General features: G+C 43.2%; 1 protein-coding gene across 1 annotated transcript in view; it reads left to right on the forward strand.

The window, feature by feature from the left end:
- Window positions 1–5,414: 5,414 nt before the first annotated feature.
- FBXO3 (F-box protein 3) overlaps window positions 5,415–14,692 on the forward strand; it is a 32,497-nt gene continuing 23,219 nt past the window's right edge. The window contains exons 1-3 of the mRNA XM_065402378.1: window positions 5,415–5,548; window positions 8,996–9,085; window positions 12,495–12,658. Coding sequence (XP_065258450.1) covers window positions 5,448–5,548; window positions 8,996–9,085; window positions 12,495–12,658 — 355 coding nt within the window. The 5' untranslated portion in view covers window positions 5,415–5,447. The remainder of the gene's footprint in view (window positions 5,549–8,995; window positions 9,086–12,494; window positions 12,659–14,692) is intronic.

A 14,692-nucleotide genomic window follows, 5' to 3' on the forward strand; every position in this document is an offset into this window, starting at 1 on the left:
TTTATTTGGGCATAAGCTTTCATGGGCTAAAACCCACTTCATCAGATGTTTATGTCCAAATAAATTTTAGTCTATAAGGTGCCACAAGTACTCCTCGTTGTTTTTGCTAATACAGACTAATACAGCTACCACTTAGCAATTTTGTATCATCTGCAAATTTTGCCACCTCACTGTTTACTCCTTTTTCCAGATCATTTATGAACATGTTGAATAAGACTGGTCCCAGAACAGACCCCTGGGGGAGACCACTATTTACCTCTCTCCATTCTGAAAACTGACCCTTTATACCTACCCTTTGTTTCCTATCTTTCAACCAGATAACAATCCATGAGAGCACCTTCCCTCTTATCCCATGACAGCTTACTTTGTGTAAGAGCCTTTGGTGAGGGACCTTGTCAAAGGCTTTCTGAAAATCTAAGTACACTATATCCACTGGATCCCCTTGGTCCTCAGGCTTGTTGACCCCCTCAAAGAATTCTAGTAGATTGGTGAGGCATGATTTCCCTTTACTAAAACCATGTTGATTCTTCCTCAACAAATTATGTTCATCTATATGTCTGACAATATTGTTCTTTATTATAGTTTCAACCAGTTTGCCCGGTACTGAAGTCAGGCTTACAGGCCTGTAATTGCCAGGATCACCTATGGATTGCCAGGACCACCTTTTTGAAAATTGGCATCACATTAGCTATCCTCCAGTCATCTGGTACAGAACCTGTTCAAATGATAGGTTACAGACTACAGTTAGTAGTTCTGCAATTTCACATTTTAGTTCCTTCAGAACTCTTGAGTGAATACCATCTGGTCCTGGTGATTTATTGCTGTTTAATTTATCAATTTGTTCCAAAACCTCCTCTAATGATACCTCAATCTGGGACAGTTCCTCAGATCTGTCACCTAAAAAGAATGGCTCAGGTTTGGGAATCTCCCTCGCATCCTCAGCCATGAAGACCGATGCAAAGAATTCATTTAGTTTCTCCGCAATGGCCTTATCGTCCTTGAGTGCTCCTTTAGCACCTCGATCGTCCAGTGGCCCCACTGGCTGTTTAGCAGGCTTCTTGCTTCTGATGTACTTAAAAAAAAAAAATTTGCTGTTACTTTTTGAGTTTTTGGCTAACTGTTCCTCAAATTCTTTTTTGGCCATCCTAATTGTATTTTTACACTTTATTTGCCAGTGTTTATGCTCCTTTCTATTTTCCTCACTAGGATTTAACTTCCACTTTTTAAAGGATGCCTTTTTGCATCTCACTGCTTCTTTTACTTTGTTGTTTAGCCATGGTGGCTCTTTTTTGGTTCTCTTACTATGTTTTTTAATTTGGGGTATACATTTAAGTTGAGCCTCTGTTATGGTGTCTTTAAAAAGTTTCCACGCAGCTTCCAGAGATTTCACTTTTGGCACTGTACCCATTAATTTCTGTCTAACCTCCTCATTTTTGTGTAGTTCCCCTTTCTGAAATTAAATGCTACAGTGTTGGGCCGCTGTGGTGTTTATCCTGCCACAGGGATATTAAATTTAATTATATTATGGTCACTATTACCAAGCGGTCCAGCTATATTCACCTCTTGGACCAGATCCTATGCTCCACTTAGGACTAAATCAAGAATTGCCTCTCCTCTGGTGGGTTTCAGGACTAGCTGCTCCAAGAAACAGTCATTTAAGCTGCAGCTCTCTTCCCCCCTGTCCCCCCTTAGTTCCAGCACCTATGTAGGTTAGGTTCAACAATTCACACCCCCGTGACACTTTCAGAGAATGCTGTGGATTATGATGCACTGGGTGTACTGCAAACAGTGTGGCTAGTGTGGATGCTCACTGTGTTATAGTTTTCTCAAATTCAGTCCCACTAGTCCTCTTTTCCCCTTCTGCAAAACTGGCGTAATTATATTTATCTACCTCACAGGATAGTTATGAGACTTCATTCGCTGCTTGTAAATGTATTGACCCTTGGTTGCATGGGACTATGGAATTATAAATTTATTATGGTTATTATGACTACAATATCTAATAGTCACAATGTTTTTAAAACTTTGAGAAGGAAATTTGGTTCTTATATAATGTGGAAGATATACATATTTAAAAAATTCTAAAATGTGTTATATTTGTATTTGTTTCCAATCTTACACAATTTCATCACTTTAATTTAATTTATTTAATTCATGGATTTGTTTCAATTTGGAAGTGTACTATCAATTGCTCTTATTATCATTTCAATCCCAGTGGGTTCTAATCATGGATAACTGCCCAATGCGACCTACAGATCAAATAGCAGATCTAAAAAAAGTTGAAAAATATTAATGTAGAGATCTGTCTTGCCTGGGATCCACTTTAGTACATTTCTAAAGATAACTCTTGTGGGTGTGCTAAATATAGGAATAATGCTATGAAGTAATGTCAGTGGTTTGGTGCTCTTATTTGGAGCCTGTTCTTGGAGGTGGTGAGCACTACACTGGGTCTGATCCTACCAATATTTATGATTACGCATGCTCACTGGCTGGGGTAGTCTGATAGAGATCCATTTATTATACATTTTAATTTTTTGGAGGGACGGAAGGCTTAATTACCCTGTCCCTTAAAAGCAAAACACAATTTAATGTGGAGGAGTAATAATCTGAACACCAGTTATCTGTAACTCCTGGTTATCTGAAATTCTGAAGTTTTATCCGGAGTACAAAAGTGACTTGATTCTCTTCTCGCGCGCACCAGTATAAATAGGAGTTATCTCTGTTGAAGTAAATGAGGTTACCACCAGCGTAAAACTAGTGTAAATCAGAGAAGCGTAGGACCAGTAGCAGCGAAAACAGGGATTTCTGGATATTTGCAGAACTTTCTTCAGTTTTAACTGGATTTCTTTGCCCTGTACTGATTAGCTGTTTGCTCCAACTCTCCCCACCCCTCACAGTCTCTTCCACCTCAGTGTCCCTCCACATCTGCCACTGTTCCCTCTTCTCACCTGCCCTATTCCCATCCCTTGTGTGTGCCTCGCCCCAACTGGCAGGAACCATTAGCGACCTCAGAGTTAGTGGGGTACCAACTGGATGGGACTGAGGTGCAATGTGGGGGGCACATCTTGGCTGGGAGGCTCTGCCAGGCAGAGATGCCAAGGGTTGGCTGTCCTTAAGAGTGAAATTTACATCCCTAAAGAGTGAGATTCAAGGCCAAAGTGTGACACTTTCCAGGAAGTGTTAGGTCATTGGTTAAGACAGGGACTCTCATCTTTGGTCTTTGACGACATCCAATTGCCCAATTTTTTAATCCAACCAGCTCTTAATAGTTTTTAAATGTACACTGCTTAATATTGCATAAATGTCCTAATTCATACTAAAGTCTAGGGCATGTGAGAATTCTATAAGCAATGCAAATCAGTAGATTTTAATTAGGGCTGTCGATTAATCACAGTTAACTCACACGATTAACTAAAAAAAATTAATTGTGATTAATCGCACTGTTAAACAATAGAATACCAATTGAAATATATTAAATAATTTTGCATGTTTTTCTACATTTTCAAATATATTGATTTCTGTTACAACACAGAATACAAAGTGTATATTGCTCACTTTATATTATTTTTATTACAAATATTTTCACTGTAAAGTCATAAAAAGATAGTATTTTTCAATTCACCTCATACAAGTACTGTAGTGCAATCTCTTGATCGTGAAAGTGTAACTTACAAATGTAGAATTTTTTCTGTTACATAACTGTACTCAAAAACAAAACAAAGTAAAACTTTAGATCCTACAAGTCCACTCAGTCCTACTTCTTGTTCTTGTTTTATATAGTTTTATTTTTGAATGCAAGTTTTTGTACATAATTCTACATTTGTAAGTTCAACTTTCATGTTCAAGCGATTGCATTACAGTACTTGTATTAGGTGAATTGACAAATACTATTTCTTTTGTTTTTACAGTGCAAATATTTGTAATAAAAATATTATTGAGCACTGTACACTTTGTATTCTGTGTTGTACACAAATTGAGCACTGTACACTTTGTATTCTGTGTTGTAACTGAAATCAATATATTTGAAAATGTAGAAAATATTTAAATAAATGGTATTTTCTTATTGTTTAACAGCGTGATTAATTGTAATTAATTTTTTTTATCGCTTGACAGCCCTAATTTTAATAAAAACTACTATTTACTGGTTGGAATAAAAACCTGAGGCCCAGAATTAATAACCCCTAGTTTAGGCACACAGTCAGTGGACAGAACAGGAGAAATATTCAAAAATAAACTTACTTTTATATAAACCTAACTAAAAAGAAAACGGTTTTATCAGCACAGAAATGTTTATTTTGCATATCACCTTGTCCTTGTGATCACCCACTTGAAAAACACTTTACAGTACACATATTATTTGGTTTGTATATTATTGCTCATATTAAAAAAAAAAAAAAAAAAAAAAAAAAAAAGTCTTGCCTGCTCGTGGGACAATGAAAGATAATGAATTTGTCCAGTGGGGTTTAAATTTTGAACTGTATTTTGCAAAACCTGCAAACTTTCAATCAAGTCCTGCTCATTTTTAGGGCAAACTTATATTTTTTTGGACCATCAAGTATTCACACACAAGCTGCCCCTCCCACAGAGCCCCCTCTCTCTCCTCTCACACACTCTTGTATAAAATGCGATCCTGTAGTCTCTATGCTTACCATAGTACCATTACCGAGCTTGGAAAGCCTCATGCCCCAGTCTCCAGATGTATTGTTGTCTCCTTCAGCCCCTGAGTAAAAACACTTTAGATCTTTATCTAGTTACTCAAAATGAGTGAGCTAAGCTTAGGTATGAGTCTTGTGAGAGTGAGATTGCATGCTAACCAGTGACTCTCACAGTCATGCCCAATGAGTGAGACTTGACATGTCTGGCAGGGCACCCCACAGGCAAGGGCCCACCCTTGTGAGTGCAGCTCCCCAGAAGGGCCAACCTCTGGGGCAAGCCAAGTGCTGGATCTAGGAGTACTGGGGTGTGTGTGTGTGTGTGTGCTGCAGCACCCCCTGGTTTGAAGTGGTTTCCAGCATATATGGGGTTTACAGTTTGGTTCAATGGTTTTCAGCACCCCCCACCATAACCATTGTTCTAGCTAGTGTGACCAGATAGCAAGTGTGAAAAATCGGGCTAGGGGATAATAGGCCTCTATCTAAGAAAAAGCCCCAAATATCGGGACTGTCCCTATTAAAGCGGGACATCTGGTCACCCTAGTTCCAGCAGCACTTAAGACTGAGCCCAGGGCGTTGGGCCACGTGGGGGCAGGATCCCCCCTTTGAAGTCTCTGCCGAGCCTGCAGTTCCCGCGTTGCCCTGCAGGGCGCTCTCCGCGCCCGGGTTAGGCGCGGGCCCTTTAAGAGCTTCCCCCTTCCAGCCCGCCCCTCCCCGGCGTTTGATAACAAACCGGCGTGAGGGGCGGGGTTCCCCGGGCAGCAGCAGGCCCGGCCCGGCGCGAGGCCTTTCAAGATGGCGGCGGCCGTAGAGCCGGAGCCCCTGAGCCTGGAGCTGCTGCCCACCGACCCGCTGCTGCTCATCCTGAGCTTCCTGGACTACAGGGACCTCCTGAGGTAGGGCGGGACCCCAGGGCTGGGCGCGTCTGCGCTGCGGGCCGCTCCCCGGGGGTCAGACGCTCCTTCGCCGCTACCTGCCCTCCGCTGCGGGACTGGGGCGGCGCCCCTGGCGCGGCGTGTCCCGGGCTCTGATGCGCCCTGGCCGGGCGACCCGCGGGGGAGCGGGGTGGTCTCTCGGAACCTGTGCGGCACATCCCCGGGCAGGCGGAGGGGCCCCCGGTAGGGGGGAGGGACGTAGGGTAGCGCAGCAAGTGGATTTCGCGATCCCCTCTAATGAGGCGTCAACAGGTGTGTTCTCCGTAAGTGCCCCAGCTTGTGTGCGCGGCGCCCCCAGTCCCGTCCTGTGCTGCTGCGAGGCGACCTGCACCGTGCCAGGTGCGTCCCCTGGCTGCAGAACAGCCGCACGGGGTTGCTGTCCAGCCCTCTGCGCGCCGGTGCTCACACATTGCTCTCCCAACTCCAGCGGCCCGGGACGCTGCAGGGAAACATTTCGTGTAGATTCAGGCTGGGCAGTGCTGTGAGCACACTGAATTGGTGTGGCAAACAGTGTAAGAGAAAACGTTTCGAGGTTGGGTACCACGCAAGAAAACTTGGAAATTCTCATGAGAGGAAACTTGACCTATGTGACATTACTGAAACCTGTACATAGTGTTGTAGCTGTGTTGGTCCCAGGCTGTTAGAGAGACAAGGTGGTTAAGGTAATACCTTTTTATTGGACCCATTTCACCCATCTTGTATCTCTAATTACTGAAACCTGGTTGGATAACCACAGTATTTGGTTGTTAAAATTGCTGATTATAACCTGTTTTCAGAAGGCTAGAGTGGATAACAGATGGGGGGATGGCACTATACTTTAAAGATCTCATTACAATAACTCCTCACTTAACGTCCTCCCGCTTAACGTTGTTTTGAAGTTATGTCGCTGCTCCCTTAGGGAATGTACTCGTTTAAAGTTGTGCAATGCTTCCTTATAATGTCGTTTGGCTGACTTTACAAGGGAGAATTACACCAGTTCCTCTTCTCCGTCTCCTCTCCCTCCCTCCCAGCGCTTCCCAGGACTTTCTGGGAGGGAGGAAGGGAGCGGGGAAGCTGCCGCCCCCCACCCCCCGGTAGGCAGGGCCACCTGGAACGCAGGGGCTTTAGAGGCTGCAGGGCCCTGGGCTAACGGGCCCCGGGGCGCTGGCCTGCAGCTCGTAAGTCCCTTTTGGAATGCGGCCCTGCGAGCACAGGCCGGAGGACTCAGGAGGAGCAGGGGCAGCCGCGCAGCCAGCGGCCGGAGAGAAGCATCGCTTTCCCCTTCAAAGCCTGCCAGAGAGAAGCAGAGAGCCACCTACACACCCCCTGCACGAAACAGGAGCTGCCCCAGGTAAATGCTCTGCACCTCCTGCCTGCCCTGGCCCTGAGCCTCCTCCCCCACCCCCATCCTGAGTGCCCTCCTGCACCCTAACTCCCTCCCAGACCCTGCACCCCACCCTGAGTGCCCTCCCACACCCTAACTCCCTCCCAGATCCCTAGAGGTAAGCCAGGGGCACCTCCCCACCACAGTACAGTATATGATGCCTTTTGTCTGCCCCCCAAAAAATTCATGTACATTAAATTTACATTACATTAAATCTACATTCCCATTAAATCTTATGGGAAAATTGGATTAGTTTAACATGGTTTCACTTAAAGTTGCGTTTTTCAGGAACATAACTACAATGTTAAGTGAGGAGTTACTGTACCTGTTTTAGCGTTATTTAATTAACTTTCACTCAGGATCTTGAATGCATATGGATCAATGGAAGGAGTACTGGCTAGGGGTGTTACAAATCACTGAGAAAACAGCATGATTAACTTCTTACACACATGTCTATAATGTATGGGAAGGAAAATTGTGGGATTATTGGAAACTTCAATTTGGGAGGTGTGTGCTAGAGGTCTTATACTGCCAGTAGTAAAACATCATTAGTTTCTAAAAAGTATAGATAACTTTTGAGGTATTTTGAGGTAACTTTATTTTGAATATCATTGTGGTGGATAAAGATGAATCCATTGCTTGACTGGAAGTTGATATTTGTCTAGGAACTAGTGATCATGACCTGATTCAATATGGGTAAACCGAGGATAGAGCTATCCGGTAATATGTATAGTTGGTGCTTCAAAAGGGCTAATTTCCCAAAGCTGAGGAAACTTCATAACAAAGTAAAATTGGGGGGGGGAAATGACTTAGTGCAAACAGCTCTCTCAAATATTCACACTGTGCTGTTCTTATTTCATGCTGATAGTTACATTATTTCCTGTACTTGAAATTAATATATTTTCATATTTTTAAATAGGTAGTAATCAACTGACAGGTAGTTAAAAAGTTTCTTCCATCACTGTACTACTACTGATGGAGCGCCATCTGTAGCGGCAACAATGAAAGCACTAGTATAGGCTGACTGCCTAGTAGATAAAACTGATTAAAACATCAACAGCTAGCCCAGGGGTAGACAACCTATGGCACGCATGCCGAAGGCGGCACGCAAACTGATTTTCAGTGGCACTCTCACTGCCTGGGTCCTGGCCACCGGTCCGGGGGGCTCTGCATTTTAATTTAATTTTAAATGAAGCTTCTTAAACATTTTAAAAACCTTATTTACTTTACATACAACAATAGTTTAGTTATATATTATAGACTTATAGAAAGAGACCTTCTAAAAACGTTAAAATGTATTACTGGCACGTGAAGCCTTAAATTAGAGTGACTAAATGAAGACTCGGTGCACCACTTCCGAAAGGTTGCCAACCCCTGAGCTAGCCTATGCTAGCACTGCTACCACTAATGGAGTGTCACAATGGAAAATTTCTAGTAAAATTCTTTTGTGAAATAGACCTATGTCTTTGCCTATTCTACAAAAATATTTAATTGCCAAGAAAGTTCCCTAATATTCATTCTCTAGGGCTGTGCCTACACTAGCAGATTGTCACTGTAATTCACTGGCTTTGCAGCTATAGTGAAGACAGTCCTCAGGCATATTTGTCATCATGGAGTGACTCTGGTGGTGTATTATGGTGACTGCCAATGTAGATGAGACACAATACTATTTTGTGTCTGGAGGGAGTGCAGGGGTAACCCCACCCCCACCCCAAATGTCATAAACCATTTTAGAAAACCCTGTTTTTACTTGGGTATCTAACAGGATTAAAAATGTGGTTCTGTAACATGGTTTATAACATTTATTTTCTTCTCTTTGCTTATGTGGACAAGAAAGCCTTGTTACAACATGTTTTAATGACAGTTGTATTGCATTTAAAACTGTTTGTATTCCCTAAAAATAAAGTTACAACTTGTTAAAATTTTATAGCTCTAATGTTCATTTTGACATATAATCTTAAATATGTTAATACCTTGACTTGCATTTGTCCTTCGTTATTTTACTACTTTTTGTAATCAGACTTAACACTGACTTATATTTATAGCTGCTGCTATGTAAGTCGAAGATTTAACCAGCTATCAAGTCATGATCCATTGTGGAAAAGACACTGCAAGAAATACTGGCTTTTATCTGAGTAAGTAAGGGTACTCTTATCTTACGGGAAAAAAAATTAGTTTGCAGCAGTTCTTTTTAACCAGCTCATTTGGTTAACAGCACTATTTTTGCATAGGATCTTTCAGAATAACATTGCAAAATGCTTCATAGCCTCTCGTGGTCTTTAAGTAATGCTTTGTAGATCCAATATTAACACAAGTTGTGAGATCAGCTGTCCTCTGATATCAACTGAACAAAGTTAATGTTAGCTCTTGAAGATACTCCTAGAGATTTGTTTAATATTGTTACTTCTATGTTACATGGTGGATTTGGCCTCTTCTTTAGGAATGGAGATGGATTCAGGGAGCAATTTAGGTAATTTTTACACAGTGCCACAATTTTGTGTGGTGCTTTTCAGACAGATGATGATGATTAAGGCAATGTTTTAGTCATGGGGGGGGAGGGGTGGTTCAGGGGTGCTGGGGGCGATGACCCGGGAGCCCTGCTGATGCTGGGGGCAGGGCTTCCTACCAGCTCCATCCCTGCAGCTCCTAGGTAGCGGAGGCAGGGGCCAGGGCAGGGCAGCTCCCAATGGGAGCTATGGGGGCGGGACCTGCAGGTGTGGGCAGTGTGGAGACCCCTCCACCACCTACTAGCTGCAGGGGTGCCCCCCACCCCAGGTAAGCGCACCCCCACACCTCCCAAACCCCTACCCCCAGCCCTGAGCCTCCTCCCACACACCCAAACTGCTGCTGCTGGCCCAGGGGCTGCCTGGCTCGAGCAGCCCCTGGGCCAGCACCAGCCACAGACTCGCCGCCTTAATGATGATGTCCCTGTTCCAAAGAACTTACCAACTAAGACCATGATCCTGCAAATGCTTTGCATGGATGATATTCCATTGACTTAATTGAAGTGCTGCACAGATGCAGAGGTCAGAGACTCTAATGAGATTGGGACTTAAATTTAGGCAAAATTCAACAAATGATGACACATGGAGTGGGTGAACATGGGGAATGGAGGGCACACATCATAAAATTACAGTCACTGTCACTTGCAATTTCTGAAAATAAAATGACTGAATATTTCCATTTTGCAAATGGATATTGTATTCTATTTACATGTTCTCATTCAAACTAAGAATCGGTAAACACAAAAGCATTTCCTAACTCTTACATGCTTTGTAGTATTTGGAAATGGCCTTCTCTCTAAAATATAACTAACCTGTTAGTTCCACATCTGAAAGCTGCATGAGAGACAAGAAACTGCCCATTTTGAATAGAACAGCCTAAAACAACTTAGTGGAAATATACAAAATGGAGAATTCTGTTTCCCTTCATGCATACCCAGTATTGCCAGTCCTCCCCTTCAGCTTCTACCAAGATGTTAGGGGGGAGGGATAGCTCAGTGGTTTGAGCATTGGCCTGCTAAACCCAGGGTTGAGTGTTCAGTCCTTGAGGGGGCCACTTTGGGATCTGGGGCAAAATCAGTACTTGGTCCTGCTAGTGAAGGCAGGGGGCTGGACTCGATGACCTTTCAAGGTCCCTTCCAGTTCTAGGAGATAGGATATCTCCATTAATTTATTTATTTATTTAAGAAAGCTAACTAGTTTTGCTCCTCAGTTGGTCAGTCAACAGTTCCAGTCAGAGGCAGATTAAGATCTAGTGGGGCCCTGGGCACAAAGAACATTTGGGCCCCCAACACCCTGGGGGGCTAATGGGGCTGGAACCAGAGAGGACCAGCATGGCCATGGCCCTCCCCCCTTTTAAAAGTGGGAGGGCCATGCCTGCCCACTTTTTAACATGGGTGTAGTAGCCTCAGGCAGGCATGGCAGGGGCTGCGCTTCACAGCAAGGGAGCTGATAAGGTGATAATTTCCCCAACTATAAAGCACAGTCCCTGCTAGTGGTGCCAACCTCTTCCCGGTGGGGGGCTGAGATTGGCCTTAGCTCCCACTCACCATGGGGCCCTGCTCCTCCTCTTCCCCCTCTGAGGCCCTGGCCAGGCCTGAAGCCAGAGCCTGGCAGTGGTAAGAACCACCTAGGGAGCCCAGGCCACTGTGGGGAGCCCTGGACCCTCTACCTGCCCTGGGTGGTGCACCCTGGGATGCGGGTACGTGGGCCAGGGGCTGCTCTTACCACCCCGGCCCTCCACTCAGGGCAGGTGGAGGGTCTGAGGCTCCCCATAGCAGCTCAGGCTTCCTGGACAGTTCTTACCACAGCCCAGCTCCAGCATCTGGCCTGAGCAGGAGGCAGGGCAACAATTCCAGCATCTGTTATGTGACCCCCCCCCCCCATGCTTTTACACAGGTTCCAGTGCTCCTATAGGGGCCCCCAAATTGGCCGGGGCCCCTGGGCATGGGTGCCTGGGACTGTGTGTTAATCTGCCACTGGTTCCAGCCCTCTAGCAGCTCAGGAACACTCAGTCCTGGTAAAACTTTCAACAGTCAGCCTTGGTGGATGGGCCATATCATTGTATCTGAGCCTCCTAAATGGCAGTGTCTGGCATGCTAGTCTGATCTGAAACTTCTGTCCTTGTATAAAAAGGCCTAAGGAGATAATTATTTTGGGAGTTCATTTTCAGTGTTACTTACTTTGATGAATGGTTGTTCTTAAGTCTGATTTTTATGGGAACTATTTTTAAAACTTAAATAAGGCCACGTACTTTCCCTGACCAGGCTCCCACCACCTTTTCCTCACTCAGCTCTTTCAAAGACTTCTCTTTTATGATGTATACAAGAATGAATTGATAACAATTAATAAACCTTCCAAGTTATTACCTTCTCTGTTTGTCTTAATGTGTCCTGTCCTCTCTGTATCTGTTTTTTAGATTGTGAACTCTCTGAAGATTGAGTTTATTTGTGACTTAAATGCTGAAATGTTCATTGCTGTTCTACAAATGAATAAAAGCTGAATCCCCTGCTATTTGTCTCAATTTATAATGGGCGTTTGTTTGTTTCTTTTTATTGCAGGAGGTGCTCTTGAGATTTTATTTTCCAATCTACACATGAAATCTTTATTTTAATTGTCACCTCTATTTTCGTGACCTGGTTTCTGGTCCCGTAGTCCTTATTTAGGCAAAATTGAGAAAGGACAGCAGGGTTGGACTTTTTTTTTTTTTTTTAACTTAAATGCCTTCTGCACATGCAAGTTAAATTGATCTGATTTAGTTTTCTACAAGTTCCTGAGTTTAATAATGGCCCACAGTCCTCTAAAGAAAAGATGACTGGCTGAAATGTAGTTACTTGCAAAGGAAATTAAAAATTTGAATAGTTCCATGAATTAGTTGAACATCTGTACCTTCACAGGACTGAAGTGTATCGATGTACACTGTTATAACATAATGTTATCATGTTACTTAGCAAAACCCTAACTGCCTAAGCAATAACTTATTGTTTTTAAAGTGAATTTGTTAGACTAGAAACTTATCATATTTTTATTCTTGTCTATTCAGGGCAGAGAAGACTCAGAGAAAGCAGAGCTGGAAGGCTATCTTTATAAGTATTTACTCTGATTTAGGAAGGTATATTCAATATTATGCTACACTTAAAAAAGCATGGGATGATATAGAGAGATACTTGGGACAGCGGTGTCCCCGGATGATTGGTTCTTTGAAAGGTATTGTATAAACATTATTTTTGTTTTTAAAGCCAAGATATATTTGTATAGTTGTAAAGTTTTACACCCACTGCATAATCTAGGTGCCCTATGTAAGCAAAAGTACCAACTTTTATCAAACTGAACTCCAAAAAAGATTATCCCGAATCTTAGACATGGTCCCATCCTTCCCTCTGTTCCTCACTGATTTCCCAAACTTCTTGGACAAGTCTGAGAGAACATGCGGGCCCATTTCTTGTCCTGAAGGCCTTCAAATCCAGGGTCAAGTGAACCAAGACATGAAGCGAGGTCCAAAGTTGAGCCCCTCCACAAGAGTGACCTGCTGCTAGCTCCTTCTCTATTAAATCGGCATAAGTGTTTTAAGAATTATCACCGGGAGGGGGAGAGTAAGGGTGATGATTTTTCAAGTAGTCCGGCCCACTAAGTGTCATTGGTAAAACAAACATCGTAAATTCAGCTAGGAAACTGTTGGTAGGCAGCACAGATTCCAGAGCAGTGACAAAACCTGGCTACTTCCTCTGTGCCTTCCTCAACACCCAATTGGCACTTCTGTTCATACACTCCTGCAGACCTCTCACTGTGCTCTCTGCAGCACTGTTAACTTGGGGAGGACTTGTAGCTGGGTAGCGGAGATCAGGTTTTAAAAAGGCTGAGATGGGGTGAGGTATTATAATTTCCCTGAGTGAATCCTTAGGGTAGGGATTGAAAGGGCCTAAGTTAAGGTTGTCTGGCTACTGTGTGGAAAGTGTTACTCTGCATTTCCTGGTTTTCTAATATTTGTATTTTAATTTTTCTATGTAAATATTCTTAACTCTACATGTCTTTGTTTTGGTATGTTTGAATTTTAGGAATCTAGGCTGAGATCCTCAAAGGCGCCTAAGGGAACTTGGCTGCCTAACTCTCTTAGGCTCTTTTGACAATCGCAACCAAACTCCTGTTCTAGAAGGACATGAAGAGCTCAGGGTAGTGTAGAGGAAAGGATGGTCAGATGGCTAGGCTGCTAGTCTGAGACTCAGGAGACAACCTTGGCTCAATTCCCTACTATGCCACACGCTCCCTCTGTGACAAGCCACTTAATGTCTCTGTGTGACATTTCCCCATCTGTAAAATGGGGATAATAGCACTTCCTACCTCAGAGGTGTTGCGTATAAGTACATTAAAGATCAAGGAACTTGCATACTGCAATAATAGGGGCCACATTAGCACCTAAAATAGGGTTGAGGTCCTGCAACTTTAACTCCATGTTAACTACTTTTTGTTGTTTGTGGATTTTCTTGTATCTGGCTAGTCTTTCACAACTAGGTGTCTGGTTCAAATCCCTTCCTGGTCACTACATTCACCAGTAGTAAATACTGTCTTGTGGCTGTTGGCCTATGTTAAACGTGGTGTGTGTTTTGTCCAAGCCCAATTTCCAGAGGATGAATGTCCAGGTTGCACAAAGTACTATAATCACTGGCAGCCTCAGCAAAGAGTCCAAAGATTGAATTATTGTGAAAATGTAACTGCCTTCTTATTGAATAAGAGATGCCATACAGTGAGGAAACTTACATTGCTTTTGCCTGTACTGCACCTATCCTGTAATTAAATAGGGATATTGTTTTGATGGCTATCAGGGTGTCATAATAGTGTGATTGTACTATTTAATATTTTCATTTCAAGACTTGGATAATAGAGTCGAGAGTTTGCTTATAAAACTTATGCATGACCCCGAGTTGTGTGGGGTTGCAAGTGCTTTGGAGAGCAGGATTAGATTCAAAACAACCTTGACAAATTAAAGAATTGGTCTGAAATCAACAAGATGAAATTCTATAAAGACAAGTGAAAAGTAATACATTTAAGAAGGAAAATACAAATGCACAATTACAAAATGGGAAGTAAATGGTTGGGTGATAGTACTGCTGAAAAGGATCTGGGGGTCCTAATGGGTCACAAATTGAATGAGTCAACAATGTGATGCAGTTGTGAAAAAGGCAAATATTCTGGGGTGTGAGGTGTCATATGTAAGGCACAGAGGTAATTGTCTTGTGCTACTCA

The sequence above is a fragment of the Emys orbicularis genome, chromosome 4, assembly GCF_028017835.1.
Source record: "Emys orbicularis isolate rEmyOrb1 chromosome 4, rEmyOrb1.hap1, whole genome shotgun sequence".
In the NCBI taxonomy this organism is placed as follows: Eukaryota; Metazoa; Chordata; order Testudines; family Emydidae; genus Emys; species Emys orbicularis.